The sequence below is a fragment of the Anguilla rostrata genome, chromosome 8 (assembly GCF_018555375.3).
Source record: "Anguilla rostrata isolate EN2019 chromosome 8, ASM1855537v3, whole genome shotgun sequence".
Taxonomy (NCBI): domain Eukaryota; kingdom Metazoa; phylum Chordata; class Actinopteri; order Anguilliformes; family Anguillidae; genus Anguilla; species Anguilla rostrata.
The window spans coordinates 23,249,099-23,263,788 of record NC_057940.1 but is presented as its reverse complement, the minus strand read 5'-3'; the positions used below and the strand labels follow the sequence as shown (position 1 = coordinate 23,263,788).

At 39.2% G+C, this 14,690-nt stretch overlaps 1 protein-coding gene and 1 long non-coding RNA gene across 7 annotated transcripts; both read left to right on the top strand.

Moving 5' to 3' along the window:
• Nucleotides 1–865: 865 nt before the first annotated feature.
• On the top strand, nt 866–2,809 carry LOC135261139 (uncharacterized). Its single transcript, XR_010331842.1, has 2 exons — nt 866–2,386; nt 2,560–2,809. It is a non-coding gene; the product is annotated as an uncharacterized LOC135261139 (long non-coding RNA).
• Nucleotides 2,810–4,191: 1,382 nt separating this feature from the next.
• Nucleotides 4,192–11,365, top strand: cnpy1 (canopy FGF signaling regulator 1). Of its 6 annotated transcripts, none has more exons than XM_064347109.1 (6): nt 4,200–4,352; nt 5,306–5,401; nt 7,733–7,848; nt 9,125–9,331; nt 10,295–10,391; nt 11,187–11,365. In XM_064347109.1, exons 2-6 carry the CDS (start codon nt 5,311–5,313, stop codon nt 11,225–11,227), a joined length of 552 nt encoding a protein of 183 aa, XP_064203179.1. In that variant the 5' UTR covers nt 4,200–4,352; nt 5,306–5,310; the 3' UTR covers nt 11,228–11,365. The 6 variants fall into 6 exon arrangements, with proteins under 6 accessions (XP_064203184.1, XP_064203179.1, XP_064203180.1 ...); XM_064347110.1 differs by lacking the exon at nt 4,200–4,352 and adding an exon at nt 4,353–4,457; XM_064347111.1 differs by lacking the exon at nt 4,200–4,352 and adding an exon at nt 4,595–4,732.
• Nucleotides 11,366–14,690: the final 3,325 nt, after the last annotated feature.

Sequence of the window (14,690 nt, the reverse complement as noted above, 5' to 3'; positions counted from 1 at the left end):
TGCCGACAGGGAGTCAGCAGTGTGATAAAGAGACAGTGCTCATTTGCAAAACATCCAACTGGATCACCATTATGTAAACCTTAGGTTCTCCATAATAGGCCTACAGTGTAATCGTGTTTTGTATTTTTGGAAAACGGATCACATGGGGAACAAGTTGGTGTCTTTGGTGGCGGGTGCTAACTAAAGATATTGATACCTATGGGTCAGCGCCCAGTCAGATACAAAGGTTAACCCAGTGTGGTAGCCTATGCTTATAGAGATAGTGCAAGCAGGATCATTGATTTACTTTTTTGTTTTGATTGTGTGTTTATTTAGTTACGTGCAATGGTTCAGGGAGACTTGTCAACATGGTCTCCAATACATCGTATATGTATAGCCATTCAACTCCACACACACTTTGCACCATTGTATACTGCTATTGTTAACGTACTGTACAATAGATTGCATTAACTTTAACCTGGCATTCCTCTTTGACTCTTCACACTTCACGCCTGGTAGTTTTAAGGTCCTAAAATGCACGTAGAGCTCAGGATATCAGCACCACGTAATCACTCGCCTAAACACTAGTGTTGTAGCAAGATACAGAATTGTATTTTTGCAGGCCGCACAAGTCCGAGGCATATCTGCGTCTGCCAAGATAGATCGTGATCCATATATTGCCACAATACATGCGGATAGCATTCTTCTCCATTTATGCATAACTGTTAGCACAAAGTTTAACTGACTTCTCAACCATGCGGTATAGCTGACTTTGACAGTGAAAAAAACCTATGAGAAGAAAAAAAATCTGCCCAGCATCCTGATTGGTGTGGGGCTCCAACCCCCTTTAATCACTTTGCATAAAGAGTATCTTATTTCATTTCAACACAAGTATGTGGAGCAGCAGTTCCTGCACTTTCCCCACTCTGACAACAGAGGCAGCACCACAAATCACTCCCCAAAGATTAGGGCATAAAGCAGGAATTTGGCAGGTAAGGGATAAACCATGATGTTTTTCAGATAGAAGAGACCTTATAGAATATGAATATGATATTAATTACCAAAAATGTTAAAAATCCATTGTGCCAGAATTTTACAAAAACATGCTCAACTGTGCGGTTGATATCGTCGGTAAAGGGTAGAAATGACCATGAGGCAAGGCAGATGTTAGCATAGTAGTTAGTGTGGTAGGAAGATGTTTGACTGGAAAAAGTGAACAAATACAATGTAATTATAGTATATTACTAAAACACAATATTATCCTATTACATTATACACTGCCTGACCAAAAAAGAAAAAGTCTCCGTTTGGATTTTTTTGGACATTGCCCACTGTACTGGCCTCTGGAGGCAGTGTTATGATCTGGGGTTGCTTCAGTTGGTCAGGTCTAGGCTCAGCAACGTTATGCGGCAATAAAATTAAGTCAGCTGAGTACCTGATTGTACTGAATGACCAGGTTATCCCATCAATGGATTTTTTCTTCCCTGACGGCACGGGCATATTCCAGGACGACAATGATTCATTGGGCTCAAATTGTGAAAGAGTTGTTCTGGGAGCATGAGGAATCATTTTCACTCATGAATTGGCCACCACAGAGTCCTGACCTTAACGCCATTGAAAGTCTTTGGGATGTGCTGGAGAAGACTTCACGGAGTGGTTCGACTCTCCCATTGTCAATACAAGATAATGCAATTCTGGACGGAAATAAATGTTGTGACGTTGCATAAGGTTGTCGAAACAATGCCATGACGAATGCACACCGTAATCAAAGCTAAAGGCGGTCCAACTAAATATTAGAGAGTACGACTTTTTTTTGGCCAGGCAGTGTATGTCAGCATATGTTAGTATGCACATATATGTTATGGGAAAACATGTAATGCAGTGTATTGTTTCATTCTTAGTGATGGACACCAAATTTTTCTATGGCACAGGAAAGGGTAGCAAAGCTGTGGTCCCCCTTGATCCAGAGGAGTCAGACATAGAGGACAGTGATGAGGACTTGGATGATCCTGACTATGTGCCAAGGCACACATGTGACACAGTTGAAGAGTTACCAATCCCTGAGCTTAGTGAGCCTGATACACACTCAGCCTGTGGCCCACAGCGAGGGCGATGCAAACTCTACCCAAAGGGGGTGTCACGATGGAAGTGTGCAGAGTGTCTAAGCACTGCTGTGTCTAAACAGCACACAGCGGTGCTTTGTCACGTATCATCTCAAATGAAAGCTGAAAATGAGGTGAATAGGAGATTCCAAAGCTGATCAGTTGAAAAAATATGTTCAGGACTGAGGATGAACTCAGATACCTGAAATGGGTGTTTTTTAAAGTTTAAAGTTTTTTTAAGTTTTGTTCATGAGTTTATACTTAAAATAAAATGGCGATGTATCAAATGGTGCCTATCTATACATGTATACAGATGTTTGTTCCAAATCGTAGTTAATAATATGTTCGATATGCAATATGTAATCAAAATGAATTCAATGATACCTGGGATGAATGTTTTTTTTTTTACAGTTTTGTTCATAGAAACAAAATAGTTTAAACTTATAAAATGACAATCAAACAGTGTCTGATTTTAAAGCAGAAATGCCATATGACGCAGTATATGTCAATATATACATATTTGTGGACCTAGCCATTGTAATTGATGGGACATTTACAGGCCAAAAACATGTTGATGGACTGTAAAAAAAGCAATAAACTGTTTTAAGGTTTTAAAGAGAGATTAAAATGATTGTGTTTCAGGAATGTTCAGAAATATAGCAATTTGTGAATAGCATCTTTTACCATATACTGACATCTCAACCGTACGGTAGAGGTCTATAATTTCTTTTAAAAAAGGGGTCAAGTTATGAAAAAAACTGTTAGACATTGTTATTTGGTGCTCTAGTAATAGGTATTTATGGTTAAATCATTTTTTAATCACCTATTTCAATGAGTGACAGATAACGGGTTAAAACAATATTTTGAAGTCAGATAACCGAGATAACATTAAATTAATCCCGTTCCATGTGTTCCTTCGCCACTCAGATACTTCCATTTTTTGGGGAATCTGAGGGGTTTCTTTTAGTGTGAAGAAGTATTTCACACAGAGAGTGCAAGTAAACTCAGGCTGACATCCTCTTTTAGGGACCATAGGGTATTTATTATAGCTATAATAATTATAGCTGCAAGCAGCAATACATGTGGTCCAAGCACACAGCCATTTATACGCCACTTGAGTGGCCAATTAGTGCCCAAATCACGCATTCACTAAAGTGAGGTACCCGATTCCACTGCACTAGGTTTCATTGGCTTACTGTGGCAATATTTTTTGAGATACAAACAAAATTTTGGGTAATTTTTAAAGAATGACTTTTTATTAAAAATGACAGAAAATCTACCAATCACACCTATTCGGTCAGACCAGCAAAGTTGTTTATTGTGAGGAGAGACACTGACTGACTGATTAATGTCCTTAGGCCAAACAGGACAGGAGTTCTGCGCTTAAAAAATTCGTATTCTCAATTAAACGCTGTAGCGCCATCAAGTGTCCAATAGCTCCTTCGAGAATGCACACAAAATTCGACTACTGTGCAAAGTTCCTGAAAAAGTTATCAGACACTCCTGCCAGAAACGAAACGTCTGGTATAATTATATCTCTAATCATACAATCGGATTCCAGCAGCTTCGGCGCCCGCCCGCCTAATGAAAGTCTCAGTAAAGTCACAGCGTTTGTTAAATGCCTGAAAAAAACTTGACTAGAACGTGATGTGCGTTATAACCGAATTTTTCATTAGAGCGGCTCTAAACTGGCTGTTCACTTGACCGCGGTTAAGAGAATTGTCATTCGGCGAGCACAGGTACAAAAAACGAGCCCCTTGACTTAGAAGTAAACAGGAGAGTAGGGCGTTGTGTCTTTTCCCATAGAGATAAACCCAGACCATATATGTTTTATTACTATGCGTTTCCCCTACATAGACGTAACGAAAGAGGTGCGTAAACGATAGAGGCACAATAAAAAGGTGGGTAAACAGCATTTATACCTTAGAGTATATAATTTGGTTTACCTCCACTATATCCTTTTACCAACCAAGCGGCTAAATGTATTTGATGTCAATCTTAGCAATTAATATTTGGGAATATAACACGTCTCTTGTATTTAAATACTTCAACATGCCGGACCAATGTGCGTCCGGCATTAGGCTCTGCCGGTTGGAGGACACTCAGGACAGCCGGATCGGCTGAATGAGGAACGTCTGGCCACCCTACTTCGTAGGTGCAATGGTATTGGCTAATTTGTTGTCAATCTATCATGTTAGTGGCTTCCTTAGATATCGTGGCGGCACCACAGACAGGCACGTAAGTGGTCAAAAGCACACAGAACTACGGCAGGTGAGTGTTAAATTCTTGTATTTTTTGTATCAATTTACAAAAGCAAAGACGGAAGAAGAGTCATTGTCAAAATTCCGCGCGGCGAGCCTGCTTAACTAATTAATGGTAAATATCATGAGGTCTACTCTCCAGGCGCGATAGTTTTTTTTATATACAGTATCAAATAAGCCTTAAACATTATTGTCGCTTGAAAATAGTCTTAAATACCGGGGATATGAAAAGTATCAATGTGTGGACCGGAAGCTTCGACGCCAGCCATGATAAATCATAACATTTTTTAGTGGTCCATATAATACTTGGGTGAAAGGGCGAAAACGAGCTTACAATGCCGAGTTGCAGAATCCGAAAAAAGTTCTTCTTAATGTTAATTGTAGTTTATTGTAAGTTACATTAGGCGTGCCCTAAAACTAAAGAAAAGCTTTGAATTTCAGACTGGGCCGCTGTACTGTGTAATCTCTCCTCGTGAACATTTTCCGTTTCTTTAACCCTGTAAAATAGTTTTAACTCAAACCGTAGTAGTAGTGGATTGTTGCAAAGTTGGGTTGTAATTATATTTTAATATTGTATTGAGTGAGAAGGGCACATAAAGCACTATTTTTGGTAGCTTTGCTTAATTTGTTTTAATGGAAAATCTAATTTGTGCTGTTCACCAGTGATTTATTTGTTCTCAAATGAGGGCAGTATAAACCTGTTGGATGTGTCTTTTGTTTAAAATATCCTTTCTGCTTCACCCAGCAGTAGCCTATAACTGCTGTTGCTGAGGATGTAGATCAATATTGGGCTTGGGGGGAACAAGTTGCTTAATTAAGGGCATAATAATGCAAAAAGTGTGAATCTAATGTTAGCCTAAATCCAATTAAAACAACATAGATTATTGATAAATATAAAACCAATGATAAACATTCAATTGTGAAATTAAGTATAAAATGCACTGTGCTATTTTTCACCCACAGGAAAAATGGCAGCATATGTTAGCCTTGTCTTTCTGGTGACATCTGTCTTTTTCAAGTCAACAGAGGGGAAAAAGGATGACGTGCTTTACTGTTCAGGTAGGTTGACCTCTTTGACATGTAAGCAGGCCCCAGATTTCAGAGTTATAGTGCAACACCAAAATTTCATTGGCAAAATCAGAAGGCAGTAAGTGGGGGCATAAGGGCACTTATCCATAATCAGAAGTCAAAAGAGAGTGCTGTACAATGAATGTACAGTATAACGAAATGGTTAACTTACTGCGTTATTCACATGTTACACTCAAAGAAATGAGCCATCACAAATGATAAAATAAAATGCATAAAATCCTCCACCACGAGACTCATACAGAATGCAGCTGCTTACCTCATTTATAGACATGCTTTTCATGTTTAGAGGGATTGTTTACCCTCTTAAGCCACATTATTTCAGAAATAGCTATGTATGCTATTTAGATAACAGTCCCATGTTCACATTGTGCTGTATTGCAACAACTGCTTAAAAACAGGTAACAAACATTTGAAATGGATCAAATTCAGGACTGAGGGGAATCAATAGGCTCCTAATTAGGTTTTTTGGCACTTGTCCCTGTACTCTTAAAAAATGTTGTACAATACCAGTTTTGATTGTGCCATAATTATAAGCTGTTTCTCAATTTTTCTGCACTGAGTAGACTCGGCGGAACAATTATTCACAAAATGGTATCACATCGGTTGAAGAAACAGGAAGCCCAAAACTCTGCTTGGCTGTTGACGGGTGATGCCTGCAAAAAGATAAATGCTGGGAAACATTTTTTGGACAATCTTTGTCATCTTGTGCCCAGTTGCTCAGCTTCATATAGAATGAATGGACTTCCCGCAACTGGCCAACTGAATTGCTAGCTGTGTGTTGTTTTTGTACTGAAAGCCTGGCCTGTAGCTCAGGAGGTAAGACCGATTGTCTGGCAGTCGGAGGGTTGCCGGTTCAGACCCCGCCCTGGGCATGTCGAAGTGTCCTTGAGCAAGACACCTAACCCCTAACTGCTCTGGCGAATGAGAGGCATCAATTGTAAAGCGCTTTGGATAAAAGCGCTATATAAATGCAGTCCATTTGCCTGTGCAATGCTTCAAAACAAAATATTTAAGCAGTGCTAACTTTATGTTTTCATTTGAATAAATATAAAACGTGCTTCATATTTGTTGGCTATGTATACAAACCCCAGACAGCACACTGTGAAAAGTGACATACAGTAGGCCCGACGTAGGCGCTCTGTTGCTCTCTGTCTGTGGAAGGTAGTCGCTTGGTAGTAGTTTGCCCATTGGGAAGATGTCATGGCTACATTGCTTACCGCTGCTCTACTATATGGTCAGATTTGTGTTTAGGACAAGGTCACAACAATAACTAACTTACTTCTGGGTGGATATTATTTCTCCTGTGACCCAAATTTGGTCACGACCCATAGTTTGTGCACCACTGCTCTAGCTAACGTCGCTAGCCAAAGTAAACGTCACACTGGCTAGCTAGGTTACCTAAATATTTACCTTCTACCCAAATTTACAATTTGTATAGTTGGATAACTGGTGATCTGGCAATCTAGTGCACTAGCTTTACATTTCCCTCCCACATATGGTTAGGTGTCTGTACCTCACCATATCAGGTAAACTAAGGTGAACAGCAATAGCATAAACATGTACTTCTAGGTTGGCACTGAGAGTGCAGCCACCAGAGCCTGCTGGCAACAGAAGGTAGGCAAACTTCTGTTATATTTATGTTATCATGTATGATATGCATATCTGTGTCAATAGTGGTTATGGTCAGAATGTTATCCAGCTGGAAATATTGGCAAATCCTTTGTTTACAAACATTCTGGTTTGTTCTATTAAGACAGGTCAAATAATCAAACTGAACGTCAATAGATTAATTATTTAAACACATGTTGGTTAATCGCTCAGCACTAAAGTAAAGCGTTCAGGAAAGTTCCCCGGATGTGCCTCGAATGGAAAATGCATGGCTGTTTTTAGGGCAACATTAAAAATGTAAATTTTACTAAACACTTTTCAGAAATTCTCCTGGGCGTTTGGGGGCCCCTCTGCTGCTCAGGGCCCATTTAAGTTGAAACTGCCATACAGTACATTGCAAATGGTTGTGCATTAGATTCCAGCTATAGCACAATGCAAGGAACCTCTGAGCATGCATCACCTCTGAGCAGCCATTTTTTACTTTGCCAATGGACACCCTGTCTATTTTGGCAGAATTTTGAAAATATGTTCATTTCATCTTCAGACTGCATGTGGGTCATGTTGTCAGTGCCGTGACTGTGTTGTCTGGTGTTTGTACCACAGGAATTTTGTTTTGCTGCTGTGTTTGTGTTTTTATTGTTATTTGGATGAGTTTCTGTTTGCTTTCGGAAATAGAAGTTTCATTTCCATTAGCTTGCAGGGCAATTGCAGATGAACTGAATTACTCAATCAGTCAAGTGGACCCAAAGAAGACCATTCATGTGGGGAGCTTTAGACTTAATCCTGATGGGACTCTAACTGACCGAAAGGTATTAACTGTTCGTTAACCAGTACTGTCTCAATTGCCTGTTTGCTCAGAATACTGTCCTTTTTTGGTCTATGGTAAGAAACCTAATGATCGAGACAGCAATGCAATGGTTTGGTTAGTAGGGTGACTGTTCCGGTTTAAGTTGGTTGCCCTACAATACAGGTGGAGAAAGGGAGAAAGTCTGTTGATGTGAGATTTACTCTAGGTTATATTAGTGAGATTATGCATCTGCTTTTCCATGACTCAGGGATGACTTGTATTCAATATCATACTGAAATCAGATAGAGTGGCCAATGTGGGTACTCTAGCCACTGCTACTAAGTAGCTGGGATGGGTTAAATTCAGAGGACAAATTACCACACTGGGTTCAATAAAGTATACAGTATCTTATGGCTTAGCTTATGTACTGTGTCAGACAATGCAACACCCAACAAAACAAATACCTGTGGAATGTTCCAATTCTGTAATGTGAAAAGTGTTAATTGTGCTCATTTATTTAGCAGATTCCGGGATTTTTGTATTTTTTCATTATATAGGCTGAAATTTATTTTTGATTTGGCATCAGTTTACAAATATAAAACACTCTCAGTCATAATAAACATGAACTCATATGTAAAACAACTGCTGTCATGCCTTCAGCAAAGCTTCCATTTTTTATTTGTTTGCAATCTCATAGATGTGGTACTAGCAGTGCTAGTTAGCTTATCAGTCACCCCTTGGAGATCTGACTGAAGTGGTTTTCTGTGTTATATTCTTTGGAACATGTGGTACTAGCTTCTTAATTTTTTTTCAATAACCACCCATTGACTGTAAACTACAGGGTAAATCTTCACTTGTAACTGATTGCAAACATGCCAACTTCCCTCTTGTTTACTAATGGGTCAGCAAGGAAAGAAGCAGAAGAGGAGGCGGTCCCTCGGATAATTCAAATAGCTTAGAATGATCACTTTTGAGCATAATGTATAACTGTTTCATATCCACTTTGACAAGTGCAGGAGGGGTGGAGGAAGAGTATAGCTAGTTGGGGCAGGGTAGTTGGCTGGAGGTGCATGAGGGTGCATGTGGTTTGTGGGAGTGTGCAAGAGGGTGTTGGTAGTTTGTGGGAAAGTGCAGGAGCATGGAGGTGGATGGTGGGAGTGCTCAGGTTGGTGGGAGAGGTACAGGGGTGCTAGGTGCAGGGCATAGGGGAAGTTTTGGGTGATAAAATGAGGGTGCATTCATGTGATATTGAACAGTTAACTATATTTGTTATTTTTTCCTTTTTCTCAATTTGATAGGTTCCCCTTGCAAGATCTGAAACTTATATAACGGAGCTGCTAGAAGATATTTGCAATAGCATGAACGATTATGCCCTTCATGTGGACCCAGATACCAAAGGAAAGAGTTACAAAAGATTTGCTCCAAGAAATGACAAAAGTGATTTTCCAGATTTCAAAGATTTTCAGTTTGATGGTCCAGAAGGTTCAAATTCTTTGAAATTTGCTGTAAGCATTGTCATTTAATTTCAATTTCAAATTATTTTATGAACTCTTGAGTAAAAAGTTTGAATTCTGTTTAGATTTTTGGTGTCAACGGTTTTACAATAGTGTTAATTACATAGTGTTAACAATTTTACAAAAAAATGTTAATAATGAAAGTTATTTATATATATTTTAATATTTTGTAAATTCCATGTTGCGTGTAATTGATCAACAATGATTGGCATATCCTGTATGTGATTTAATGTGCCGTTCTGTTCTTGTATCCTTGAAGAAGTCTTCCTACTTTGTATAATCTCATTGGAATGTCATCCCTCCTGTCTCTTAGGCTATGTTTACACCACCTGGTAAAAGTGACCCTATTGCGATTTTTTACTCACATGAGGCACAGATCGGATCTCTACTATGAGTGTGTAAACAGGGAAAAAAAGCACATGAAATTGGATATTTTCAGATCTGTTTTGGGCCGCATTCATAATGTGGAAATAAATCCGATAGGAATCAGATATCTGCCAATACCTAAATGCACAGATCGGAATTTCCTGGTCATTGCAATTCACACGTCATTCAATATGCAATATTCTCATACATTTTTCGCATTTGAATTACGCGTAAAGTATATTACATGCACAATCACTCTCCGCTGGTAATGATGAATGTTAAATGGAGGACGAAGGCTCAGTCCAGTGGTGAATACTGATGTTACGTGCCTTTTAAGTATGTGGGGAGAAGTGTTGGTTTAGACCAAAATACAGGGGATGTTTGTTGTGGAACTGGGCATCAAAACCTGCAGTGTAAATGCAGCCATAGTTATGAGGGCATGAAAATACAGTGGTATGGGCAGGAAATTGAAGAATGATTTCTCCATGATAGCTTGTGCATAGTATGAAAATGTTTTGTTCTGCCTGTCAAAATCATTCCCATCTGATCATTCAGTGTTTAAAGCTTTTTTTTCTTTTCCTCTCATAGTGTGAAAGCATTGTTGAAGAGTATGAAGATGATATTATTTCACTGTTTGCCCAAGAAACAGATGATGTGGCTGATAAGTTGTGCAATGTAATATCAGGTAAGGTTCATTCTCATCAAGCAGTCCATAACTGACAGCACAGTCACTTTAGTCCCCCCATTTTGAGGGATCCAAAGTAATCAAAAAGTTCAGCGGAGTGGCCAACTGCCCAGTTACTTTTGGTCCCTCAAAATATCTTAGTATATAGTGCCGTGAAAAAGCATTTGCCCCCTTCCTGATTTCCTTTATTATCGTATTTGTCACACTGAACGGTTTCAGATCTTTAGGAACCGAGTAAACACAAAACATATTTAAATTATTATTTCATTTATTTAATGAAATAAGTTATCAAAACACCCATACCACTAGTGGAAAAAGTAATGTAAAAAACATTGGGCCTCATTCACAAAACCTTTCTTAAATTATTCTTACTTAAAAATGTTCCTACAAAAAAACAATGAAATTCATGACACGTGCAGACCTTTGTTTTTGTGCATATCCCATCATATGTATGAGATGATGAATGCTGGCTGCACAATCCTGTTCATGTGATTTGCATAAGGAAACAGCCATGAACAAATACATATAAGAAAAAAATGATGAATGACGAAATGTTCTTACACGCAGTTTACAATCAAATGTGATCGTACACATGCTTTGTAAATGAGGCCCCATTGCAGGCTTCAGTTGTATACATCTTCACCATTGTAATGAAACCCTCTATCAATTTTAAGAATAATTCATTTTTGATGAGTCACAAGCATAATTTGGAGAATGGTAAATTAGATTTTTACAGTAATGAATCAGTTCAAAATGCACTATTTTGTTAAGTGTTTTTTCCCCTCCAATACTCAGATCACTGTAAGGGCAGTACATACCAACATCAGGAGCTGTAAGCTGTAGTTTCTTCTGAAAATAAAGAAGACATCAGTACGCCTGACACAAGCATATCTATTTGGGCTATAAATATGGCTCATCAGCTGTAAATGAAAATGCTAAATTGTCTTCTATAATAAAGTCCCAGTTTTAAGGCACACTTTGCATATTTGTGTGCGTTTAATTTTCTGATAAATTTCTAGAAATTAGTTCTCCCCTTTATGCCTTCCATTCAAAGTATCCATTGAGTGTAATGTTGTTAGGTCTGCCAAGCATTTTGTGCCAGGGTGTAGGGCTGGACTGAACAAAAAAAATAATTAGAAATTGTATTCCACAATAACATTTGTTATATTAAAATATTTATTTTTAAATAAATTAAGCTTATCCTCAAGCCAGGTCCATAGATATTTATAAGAGGACACCATTTTAAAGCAATTTGTATCAAAACTTGTCATTTTAAAGTCATCATCAATTGAGGGGGAGACTTCAAAAACCCCAGCCATTTTGTTTTGCCTACATTGAGGACTTGGTGAAGTTGCAAGAGTGCTGCCTGAATACAATGAGAAGGATTCTGGAGTACTTTGAAGGCATGGGAAAGGGCACTTATGTGTCACACTTATAAGTGGATATAACCGTTGGAATCAGTTAATGTTAAAAAGGCCATTCACTATTCAGTCACACACTCATACCTACGGGCAATTTAGAATCTCAAAATAACCTGCATGACTTTGGACTGTGAGAGGAAACCGGAGTAACTGGAGGAAACCCACGCAAACACGAGAACATGCAAACTCCACACACAAAGGCCCAGGCCGCGAACCTACAACCTTCTTGCTGCGAGGCGAGTGCTACGCACTACGCAGATAAACTATTTATAATACTAATGTAATGTTTTGGCATCACCAAATCCCCACTGAGCCAAAGGTATCAATCCACGCTTTGTGCATAAGCTAGGAAAAGTCTATGCATTACTTCCATTGAGCTCAAAGCATTTTCAAAATCATTATTTCCATGTATGTAAATAGAATTTTGGCAAAAAATATGCTTAATTGCAACCAGTGCTGTGAGAGAGTGATCCGTTCCATGTTAAAGCCACTTCTGTCAGGACCACTATCATCAAGTAGAACTTTATTGACAATAAAGGCAATACAGTTATGTTTGGCAGTATGGCTCTGTTCTAGAGCTCTCCCGCCAACCACGCAGCCCGCGTGGATAAGGCCGGGAGGCCAGCAGCCAAACCCCCCTAGAGGGGTACACACAGAACAGATCCAGCAGCAAAGCAGTTTTTAGCACATATGGATGGAGCAATGCAAATTCTTGACGCATGGGGATGGAGCTGGGGTGGTGGAGGGGATTTACGAAGCAATGTGCAGCGCTTGCATGCAGGAGGAGCAGCCGAATGAGTAGAGGGAGGCTGTTTAAGTTGACCGCCCTGTTAGTGAATGTACTGTGATAGGCGAACATCACTCAGCTGAGCCATCAGCTGATTCGGCCGGAGTGCTTGACTCTCGTGACCTGCCAGAACTACGCGATGCTCCATTATTGGGAGATTTAAGTGGATGAAATATTTGTTTTAAATGCAATGTTCAAATGATAAAAAGTGGAGGAAGTTTTAGAAGCAGAACATTGGAACTAAGTTTGTGATATTTTCTGAGCATTGTATTAAACAGATCATAGACTAAGAGATGTAGTAGGTAATTTTATTGACAAATGGTACAAATGCAGACATTTAAACAGTGCTCCCACATCAAATCCAAGGGGTGATGAGGAAGCAGAGGGGTAAAACTCTAGTAGGTACATATGTCTAGTACTGTGTAGGTGTACTACCCAGAGCAGCCTGAATTCTTTGTGGCATGGATTCAGCAAGGTCCTGGAAATATTCATTAGGAATTTTTGTCAATGTTGGTTCAGTAGCTTCACACAGATTTTTTGGCCACACATTCATGCTGCGAACCTCCTGTTAAACCTCATCCCAAATGTGCTCTATTGATTGAGATCTGGGCACTGCAGTCCATTGGAGTAAACTGAATTCACTGTCTTGTCCATGGAACCAGCTTGAGAAGATGTGTGCTTTGTGACATGCCATATGATCCTGCTGGAAGTGTCCATTTGAAAAAGAATAGACTGTCCTCATAAATGGATGCACATGATCAGCAACAATGCTTCCATGGCATTGAAATCATGCTAAATTGGTATTAATGGGCCTAATGTGTGCCAAGAAAACATTCCCACACCATTACACAACCACCAGCCTTCCCTGTAGACACAAGGCAGAATGGATCCATTGATTTGTGCTGTTCACAACAAATTCTGTCTATACCATCTGCATGTCATGGCAGAAATTGAGATTCATCAGACCTGGCAATATTTTCTAATCAATCAAGTTTTGGTGACCATATGCCCGCTGTAGTCTCATCTTCCTGTTCTTAGGTAACAGGAGTGGAACCTGGGGTGGTGCTCTGCTGCTCCTCTTCAAGGTTTAGATCAGTTGTGCAATCAGAGATGTCCTTTGGCACACCACCGTAAACTTCTGTTATTTGAGCGTCTGTTAGCTTGAACAAATCTGCCCATTCTCCTCTGACCTACTTCACTGAACAAGCTGTTTTCAGCCACAGAACAGAACTGTGTGTTTTTATCGCATCATTCTGAGTAAACTCTATAGAGACTGTAGAGCATGAAAATCCCCGGAGGGCAGCCGTTTCTGAGATGCTGGAAACCTCCATGTCTGGCACCAACAATCATACCACGGTCAAAGTCACTTAGATCACGCGTCTTGCCCAAACAAAACAAAAATGAAACCTCTTCACCATGTCTGCATGTTTTATACACTGAGTTGCAGCCACATGGTTTGCTGTTTGTAGGAGCAGGCTATTTGGTTTCATGAGCAGCTGTACCTAATAAAATGGCCAGTGAGTGTACATACAAAGTTGTATGTATATGGTAGTCAATCTTATTGAAATAGAACAACTTGTAAACATCGTACATAATCCAATGAGTGCCATCAGAACTAAAACACATTTTAAACAAATGAGTATGGTTTTAAGCTTTAAAGATACTGATGATTATTATTAGTACAGTATACTTACTTATTACTTCAATCAGCTTGTCATTTCATCAACCTTTCAAAATAAATAAAGGATTTAGTCAAAGACACAATTTCATGTGAACGGGACCAAAATCTCAGAACATTTGCAAATCCCAACATACTGGATGCCAATTTGGCATAATTTGGCAGTTACCACTTGAGGAACACATTTAAGGTAGGTGCATCAATAGAAAATGAAAATCATAATGTCACATTCGGTACGGCACCAATGAATTTTTATACTGCTGGTCTCATAATTAGGCTAACAAGCAACAGTGACATATGCCCAAGCTTTCTAAAATCTTGATTTTCACAAAAAATGAAAATGCTCAAATCCTTAGCTACATGAATGCCAATTTGTTTTATTGCTCAGGGGATGAAGTGAAAGCCCCATAAAT

Excerpts from the sequence above, each read along its gene's own strand:
- cnpy1 (XM_064347109.1), top strand. The coding sequence starts at position 5,311 with ATGGCAGCATATGTTAGCCTTGTCTTTCTGGTGACATCTGTCTTTTTC. Across the intron at positions 9,332-10,294 it reads CAAATTCTTTGAAATTTGCT|TGTGAAAGCATTGTTGAAGA; the intron begins GTAAGCATTGTC and ends TTCCTCTCATAG. Across the intron at positions 10,392-11,186 it reads GTTGTGCAATGTAATATCAG|ATCACTGTAAGGGCAGTACA; the intron begins GTAAGGTTCATT and ends TCCAATACTCAG.